This window comes from Ambystoma mexicanum, chromosome 10, assembly GCF_040938575.1.
Source record: "Ambystoma mexicanum isolate Mex_15411 chromosome 10, UKY_AmexF1_1, whole genome shotgun sequence".
NCBI classification, from domain to species: domain Eukaryota; kingdom Metazoa; phylum Chordata; class Amphibia; order Caudata; family Ambystomatidae; genus Ambystoma; species Ambystoma mexicanum.
In genome coordinates this window covers 293584832-293593885 of record NC_090932.1, presented here as the reverse complement: position 1 = coordinate 293593885, position 9054 = coordinate 293584832, and the positions used below count along the sequence as shown (strand labels likewise).

Sequence of the window (9054 nt, the reverse complement as noted above, 5' to 3'; positions counted from 1 at the left end):
AAGCTTACCGGTACCGTTGTTACTGTACCGGAAAACTAATATTGAGGCCCTATGAAACATACTATGCAGCAGTGTTCAGTGAATGCCAAATTAACTGCTTTTTCTGTCCTAGATGAATTGTAGGTATTTTTTAAACACATGCCTCATCTTTGTTCACCAATAATTCCCTTACATGACAGTGGAGTTTTTAAAAGAGGTCAACATTGATTCAAAGATCGATGCATGAATTGTAGGTTATTGGTTTTCGTGTCGATTGTCCATATCAAATGTGCCACATTTTTTTAGCACAATTCTTAGATGTTCGAAAGTGTGGTAATGCGGCCTGTTGTGAAGTTACTGGGGTGTAAAGAGCTGCAAGATCAGTTACCAACACACAATCGAATTTAATAATAATGATAACATACTCTGGTCGTTAGTGCTATGGGTCGCCCTGGCATGCCAGCATAGCCTGCTGGTGAATCGGTATGGAACACTGAAGGGTGATGGCTGGAAGGTTATCAATGGATCTGAACCACAGGCAATTGATCCAGGAAACCCTTTAGACCATTGTTTGTCAGCCAGACAAGCCGTTACAGAAGAGGAAAAAAACTCACATACAAATCAGGCTTGTCCCACTCGAAGGGAATCCGAATGGGGCTCTCATGAAACAACTAGCTGTTATCTGTGAATTTGATAATTTTTTGCAGAAATACCTTCACACTGAAATCTGTTTGCAAAACTGCAGATGTTTTGCGATCGGGCTAAAAATACGTTTCACAAATGTTTTGCTTGTTAAACGTCTTCCTTTTAATTCTTAATTCATGTACTGATTTGACAGCTCATGAATAATCCTCAACCGTTTCTGTATTTTTTCCAGCATCATCAACAAAATACATAGAAAAGGCCTGTTAGAGGAATAGGGGTGCACGATTGAAGATACAAGGTCATCATTTGTGTTCAGACAATGGGATCATTTGGTCAAAGGCATGGTACTTTGCATTGATGCAATTGGCCACTACCCTAGCCAGTCATTTAACACTGGTGGGAGACTCATACATATAGGAACATCTGGACTTAAACTTAGAGACCATTTATCACACAATACAGTGCGAACCTATTTTCCTATTTGTATTTATTTACTTATTTATGTAAATACAGGAGGAACAATGCTCTTTTGATCCCAAAAGAACGTACACTAGAAAAGAAATCAGATTTGACGGGAAGCAGTGGGCTTCTTACAATGGGGTGAGATTGGGGGGCATTCTGAACAGGTTATGGAGGGGAGTAAATAGAACAGTCACCGTGGACAATATATAAGGGGACATACATAGATTATGGACAACCAACATTGGAAAGGTAGGTGGTGCGGTCAGCTGTGCTCGAGATGACCATGGTGGGTAATGTGCTTGAGTGGAGGCAAAGAAATTGAGGGACTGGGACAGGTTACAGCTAAGGGGGAAATGTTAATGTTACCAAGAAGATGAGAGGTAGGCTTGGAGGGTATCTCGGAGGTGAGGAGGTAGGCTTTTTGTTTGGTTTTGAACAAATCCGTGTGGACTGGTTCTCGGTTGTCCGGGGGAAGAGAATTCCATGCAAGTGGAGCAAGAATAGAGAAAGAATGCACATGGAGGGTGAGGAGCCACAATGGTAGAAGAGGAGGCATAGCAGAGATTACGAGACGTCTTGTAGAGTGTGATAGATGAGGAAGGATACAGTGGTGCCGTAACGTGGAAAGGTTTGTGAACCAGGAGAAGACCTGCAAATCTGACCCTGTTTTGCATCATCAGCCATCCAGCCGGAAGACGGTACGAGGAAGTAGAAGTGAAGTGAGGGAGTTCAAAGAGAGTCCTGGTAACGAAGTTAATGATCTTGTCAAGAGGACAGAAAGAATAGCAGGGGAGACCAGAGAGGCTGCTGGCACAATAGTCTAATTTAGAGAAGAAGAGTGGTTAAAAGATGCTTGGTGGTGCTGAAAGGAAGGAGGTGTTTGATTTTCCTAAAATTAAGGAGGTTCAGGTGAGATGAAAGTAGAAAAGGTGTGAGAAGTATCATAGATGATGCCAAGGTTTCAAGCTGAAGAAGAGTAGGGGAGAGTGTAAAGTGGGAACTGGATAGGCAAGGGAAAAGATGAGAGAGCTTTTGGCTGGGAAGAAGAGCACCTCTGTTTTGGTATAGTTTAACATCACAGAGTGCAAAGCCATCCAAAATGTAATGGCAGAGAGACAGTTGGAAATGTTGGTAAAGAGATCAGTCGAGAGTTCTGGAAAAGAGAAGATGTGGGTGTCATCTGCGAGAGTTGGTACGAGAACCCAAGGAAGGAGATAAGTGCCCCAAGAGCAGAGATGTACAGTGTAAAGAGGAGCAGACCGAAGACAGAGCCTTGTGAAACACCAAATGTTAAAGGGGTTAGTTGAGAAGTATTGTTGCTCCAGTAGACAGAGAATTGGCACAGTGCAAGGTAGGATTCAATCCAAGCAAGGACCTGATCACAAATAACAAGAAGAGAGTATTAAGGAGATCAAAGTGATCAACAGTGTCAAAGGCAGTATACAAGTCAAGGAGAATTAGGATAGAGAAAAGGTTGGAGTGCTTAGCAGAGGTAATGACGTTTAAAACAGTGTCTCGAGACTTAGATGGTATTAAAGGTGGATACAAAGAATGGATTTAGAGATGCAGGTCCAGGTCTTGACTCTTCAAATGCCCTTAAAAGCATCATGTTCTTTGCCGGATTCTTATCATCCTTGACTCCAACCAAAACCAATGTGTGTTGCTGAATTTAAAAAGATGTATTAGAAGGCATGACATCTAGGCCATTCACGGGTCAATGGAAAATCTGCTGAGCATCGGATTAACACTTTAATCTGGGAGAGCAAAACTGGCAAATAAAAATTCTGAACAGGGTTTTTTGGACCCCCCCAGAGACTTCATGCACGAGGAATGGTTGATTCAGAGGCATGCAGGAGGTGTAAGCATGCAGTTGGCTCTTTTGAACACATGATCTGGGACTGTTACAAACTGAGGTCATTTTGGAGGAAGGTCACTATGAGGATAAATGAGGTCCTAATGTTGCAAGAAGATTTGGACTATAATGCTGTCATCTTGGGTGAGGACAATTTGGTGGAAGAACTTACTTACCCACAGAGATGTTGGTTTTTCAGGGCTGCAAATTCTGCTAAGAAAGTCTTTTTGAGGAAATGGAAATGTGATGAGAGACCAACATATTCAGAGTGGGTGGATGATTTGAGACAGGTTTCCAGGTTTGAGAAGGTAGTTCTTCGCAGAGATAAAAAGATGAACTTGGTTGATCAAATGTGGGGTAGATTTTTGCATGAGTAATAATTTTGTCTATTTGTTGTTTCCTGTAAATTTCCGGTTATGGAGAGGGGTGGGGGTATTTGGAGTTATCGGATGTGATGAATTTGATTAATTTATTTTTGATGCATTTTATTTAATATTTGGATGTACATAAAATTAATAAATGTAATAATTTAAAAAATAAAAGAAAAAAAGAAAAACACTTCAATCTCACTACCTACCATGGCCAGGTGTGCACTGCTGATGGTGGTGGAGCCAGCACTGAGTAGTAATGGGGTAAAGATTAGATCGATAGGCTGCACAGAAGGCAGAGAAGGACAGCCACACGTACTTATCAATAGGGCATGGTCACAAATGTCCTAATAAAATGTAAACATTTGCTAATGTAAATCGGTATAATGGTCGATACATTTAGAATACACTGTCCAGATCACTCCCACCCCTCACAGTGTTTTTGGACATAACGATAGCAGAGAATGTGCAGGTGCAAACTTCTTGAAAGGTTACTCTAACGAAAATGATCTTAAGAGACACATAGGGTGCTCGCAGTGAGAATATAACAGAATGTTGGGGCAGCAGTGTTGTATTGTGGTGATAATACACACCGAAGCATGACATCCTGGCAGTAACAACCCACCAGTATGATTTAAGGCTAGAGCACAGAGAGTCCATATAGGGGTAGTGTTGCATAATTAACAGCCCACGCACCCTGACATGCCACATACCATGCTATCTGCATTCAGTAAATGAAAGAAACTTACTGCCACATTATGGCCACTGCTTTGCGGGTAATGGCGAGCACAGCTAAAAAAAACAGTATCGCGGGGAGCAAGAGAAGGCAGAAAAGCTATCAGGAGTGGGAAGTGGCATGCATCTGTGAGCTCAGAATGCAGGCATTGTGTACTCACAAAGAAGGCCTACATTCCGAGCTCAATGATTGCCTGCCACACTCTGCACTGAGCAACAAGATGGACTTTTCAAAGAGAAATACCAAGCTTTGTAAAAGTGGTTAAGACCCACTCCAAACCCTTTTGTCACAATGGCCCATCAACATTCCAATATTATTAGCATTATAGTCCCGATTCGAGGGCCATACTGGCTGTTATGTGCATTGAAGATCGATTTAAAGACGTGGGTGCATAGAGGGCATTTAATGAGTTTTTTAGACCCATAATTCCTGGTAGGTTCTGAGGGTGGGGCCTCTAATGCTATCATAACCATTTCGCTCTTATTAGTATAAAGCATGGTTACTCATTTTGTGGCCTTCCAGATGTTTTAGATTTCGTCCCACATCAAAGGTGAAGGATTATGGGAGTTGTAGTCCAAAACATCTGGAGTGCCACATACTGAGTTACCATGGTGTATATAGTGTATTCAAGCATTTAGAAGTTGTTATTACATAAATCCGCCTGCCTGGTTGCAGGGAACGGGCTGCAGTACAATCACACTGCCAGAAGCTCTGGGTACACTATTGAGAACATCCTGTTGGTTCTACAAACCAATCCGAGGGCTATACTGGCTGCATAGCCTGCAGGTAGTCCAAGGAGAACACTGTTGGAGCATTCCAAAGGTTTTAATTAAGCTTTATAAACGTAGCCGAGCGCCTTAGCAAACATTACGGGCTCTGAAAATTAAGTGCCAAATGCAGCAAGGGCATTTGACTAGGTTTATGGGCTAATAACCCCCATTACAGCCCAAAGGTGGGCTCTATAAAGCTTGTTTATTCCGATTTGAGCATTAATAATCCATGGGGCTGCACAGGCCTGGAAACAAATGAATCTGCCTAGGATTGCAGGGAATTGGCTGGGGGTAAGGGAGCACGTCAAGCCAGCTACGTACACCAGCAAAGAAGAGGCGTTGAGGGTTTGCTGCATTTAAAGTGCCAGGCACCAACTGCCAGTTAAGGCCCAGTCGAGGAGCGGAGCATGTGTTGGGACATATAGATGGCCTCAGATCGCATCTTTCAGGTGCGCTCCACAGTAAAGGTGAGGAGTGGCAGGGGTGTGGCCAATGATGATTGATGCCCCCGGGCTGCGTCTGTCAGGGGCAGCACAGGTGAAGACTGGGGCTGGGCTGTTGCCGGGTTCCTACTACGACAGGTCACGTTGCACAGACTGACCGGCCTGCACACCCGCACAGAAGGGTGAACATTGTGACACCAACATTACATCCCTCAGACTGCTGAGGGAGCTCGGCCAGCTGAGAATCCCTGGTCTCTACTGGTTCTTATACCTCGGGGATCAGCCAATGGCTACTCTCTCTCAACTCTGTGAGCGATGTCATGTTAGTTACAGCCCACTGCAGTATTGCTGCAATGGCAAACCCAATGCTTAAATATAGTATTAAAAACTGTGGGCCTCACTACGAGTTTGGAGGTAGCCATGCCCTCAATAAGGCTGCCTCCAAACTCGGGTCCGGGTTCCTTGAATGAGGAATTACCGGGTCATTCCAACCTTGGAGGACCCGGTAATTCCTCATTCAAAAAACCCATCCCCATTCCCATTTGATCCCACATAGGGCTCAAATGGGAATGGGGAGGGAGCTAATAACGGGCCCGTTATTAACGCACCCGTTATTAGCTCCCTGGTCCCCTTGCGGGAACCGCAAAGGGCGTCTGGTCTGATCAGATGTTCAGAGCGGGTCCCGCAAGGGAACCTCGTAATAGGGCAGAAAGGGTTTACCGGCACCATTACTGGCGCCGTTAAACCCATTCCGCCCACCTCGTTATGAGGCCCTGTGTTTTATTTTCGGTTTCCCATTTCAGTAGATGTTCTCTCCCACTTTATTTACTTGCAATATCAATGGCATTGTTTGGTATAGCTTTAAGAGAAACTGAAAAGCATATGAGTGCATCACTTACTTTGCAAGCTAATGTAAAGCTATGCATCTCGTAATATTTGGACAGATAGTTCAGTATAATTTGTAAGCTTTTTGATAGAATTCCCCATTTCGAAATTTTCTAATTTCCCATTTCGAACATTTCGAAATTTCGAAGTTTTCCTCATTTGAAATTTGCAAAGCATAAAAAGCTCGAACAAATCATCAGAGTCAATCGTGTTGCTCTCTTGTGGTCAGCGGCATTCTTTCATGCCTTACAATGTACTTTGGTTTCGAGGTTGCGTATGGATGTTGTTGCGAGCCAAGAGGCAATGCCATGGGGAAGGGAGGAAGTACAGAACCTGGCACAAACAGTGGTGGCATTGTGCCACTCATATTTTGAAAAGAAGGCTGGAAAAGGCTCTGATGGAACGCTGGGGGCTTTGGTTCACTGTCCCGATGCTTGTGGTGGCAACTTTTCACAAAAGCCGAGGTCTCGTCAAAGTACGGTGTGATGCCAGTTATGAGTTGTATCTGCTGGGCGTTGAATTTGTCAGCCGATGCTCTTGCTGGCAAGACTGGTTGAGACAGCGTTGACTCTGAGAGTCCTTTCACAAACCTTCTCAGGAGGACATGCCACACTCTACCACTCAGGGGGTTTATGGTCACTTGGGTCCACAGGCTGGCCAAGCTCCGCAATGCCTCACGGTTCCATACGGCTGCTGAGAAGTCATCATCGGTGTGATACAGCTGGGAAAAGTAGATATCCAGTCTCAAGTATGGATGCCTGAGTATAAAATCGTACATTTTGGTTATGCAGTAATGGTCAAACTCATTACAAGGACTATAATTGGCATAGATTGTGAGATAACCAATATTTTCATAGTAAGGCATCACTGAATCCAGGTATCCATTAAGCTCAAACAACGCAGATTCCGGATGGAGGTTTGATAGAGGACAGCTTGTAGCATATCCCTTTTGAATTAAGGACCCAGAAACAGTTTTCAGTTCAAAAAATGTCACATGCTTCTGATGGTCCGCTGTTGGACCGTAGGGAAAGCCGAACCACCTATGGAAGTCCACATAAGGAATACGTGCATCTTCGTTAGTGTGGACGTGGGAGGTGCATTGTCCACACCGCGCGGTGCTACATTGCCAATAGTAAGGGTATGCCGCACCTCTTTGTGCAAAATATTCTTGGTATAAACTCTCCATTTAAATATGGCGTGAAAACTCACTGTACTCTGCCCTTTGAATCCATACTTGATATATCTTGAATACTCTGGAAAAAAAGAAATATGTAAGTTAAATGGCATGATCAAAATATGAAGCGCAATAATATCAATACTGCACTAAAGCTATTATTCTTTTGGTTCTTTTTTAGGCTTGTTTGTGGATGTATGGGAGAGTTGTGATTTATAGTTTATTTTAATTTTTAAGGAAAGAAAAAGTACAAATATATTGCTTCTTTTCCTGAAACCACTACTCGCAACCCGGCCAAAAGCAAGGTAAGCACGGCCAAAAGCAAGGTAAGCACGTAGCCACCCCAGTGTCATCTCAACAAGAATTATAACGTAATAACTTAAGCTTAGGGCCAGATTCACAAAAGCGTTTTATAATGGTCCAATGCCATAGTAAAACACTCTGTGAATCAGCCCATAAGTGTTTAGCTTACAAACAGTTCTTCAAAACCTTACTCTATGCATTAATAACCTCCAAACTCTCGCTTCTGGAGTACAAATATCAGACAATGTCAAATTGGCGTCTTGTGTATTCATTGATCTCAGGAAGGACCAATAGGTGTCCTGCTTAACTAGGTCAGTGAATTCCTTGGCACATTTATTTGCACTCTGAGCCGGAAGCCTAAGTCCGTGTGGACAAAAATACAAAGATGAAATTAGCAAAGAGTGCTGTGGCTGCAGAATAAGGAATGTTTAAATGGGGCGAAAATAGGTAAAGAAGAAACTGCGGCAGAAAGAGAGAGGGGAGAGAAACAATTTAAGAGCTGAGATATCTAAGGTGATTGTACTCATGTTCAATATTCACACCCGAGGAAGTGCCAATCAGGTGGCTGGAACAGCGGGCAAGAATACACTGTGTACCGCCCGCTGTTTCCAGTGACCTAAGGCTGTTCCCCGTGGGTTTCCATCTTGATTGTGGGGAGGCAACAGGGAGCCTCTTAGGCTAAAGCAGAAGGAGGAGGAGAAAAAGGCCCACTCTCCAGGGGGTGATGATCAGCAGTAAGCAAATACCTCCCCTTCACCGATTGAACAGACCCACCTTCACCTTAATCCTCCCATTCTTGGAGGGTGAGATTCATATCACAATATCTATTTGTAGTGCCATATCCTCTCACCTCATGGTGGTGTCTCTGCTGCATTTGTGTGCCCCCGGCACCTTCTCAAACATGGTGGCAATGTTTCATGGCATGCCTCAGCCCACCCTCTCAGTCACCCTGAGCTTTCTTTCGGATTCCCTCCTGCCCAATCCCTATTGGCAGACCTCCTTCACCTCCACAAATCTGAATGCTGCCAGAGTCTGTTTGTGCACTGTGGCAAGTATGCCCAATGTCATGGATGACATGGGTTGTCCCCACATTGCTTTCATCCTCCATCCATGGCAAAGGAGCAGATTCTGTGGGTGAGAAACAAACAAACAATGAATCTGTGAGGGTCCTCTTGTGGGGTGTAATCAAAGGCCCAAAACCAACAGAATTGAAGGGCCATGTGAAAAAGGCCTGCCTGTCATTAACAAAGACAAAGCTGCATTTTAATTCACAAAAGCAGAAGAAATTCAAAGGTCCCTTTCACATGAAAAACAGGATTTTTAAACACTGACACCAAAACGTCTTTACATGTGTGTTTGCAAGTTAAAGCAAGACATGAGAAAAATGTTCCCCTGCCAACATAAAGATGTCAGGGAAAACACATTGTGTGTGTAAAC

At 43.7% G+C, this 9054-nt stretch overlaps 1 protein-coding gene across 1 annotated transcript; it reads right to left on the bottom strand.

The window, feature by feature from the left end:
* Positions 1 to 5881: 5881 nt before the first annotated feature.
* Positions 5882 to 7413, bottom strand: APOBEC4 (apolipoprotein B mRNA editing enzyme catalytic polypeptide like 4). The gene has a single exon (XM_069620350.1). It carries the CDS (start codon positions 7324 to 7326, stop codon positions 6343 to 6345), a length of 984 nt encoding a protein of 327 aa, XP_069476451.1. The 5' UTR covers positions 7327 to 7413; the 3' UTR covers positions 5882 to 6342.
* Between the last annotated feature and the right edge of the window lie 1641 nt (positions 7414 to 9054).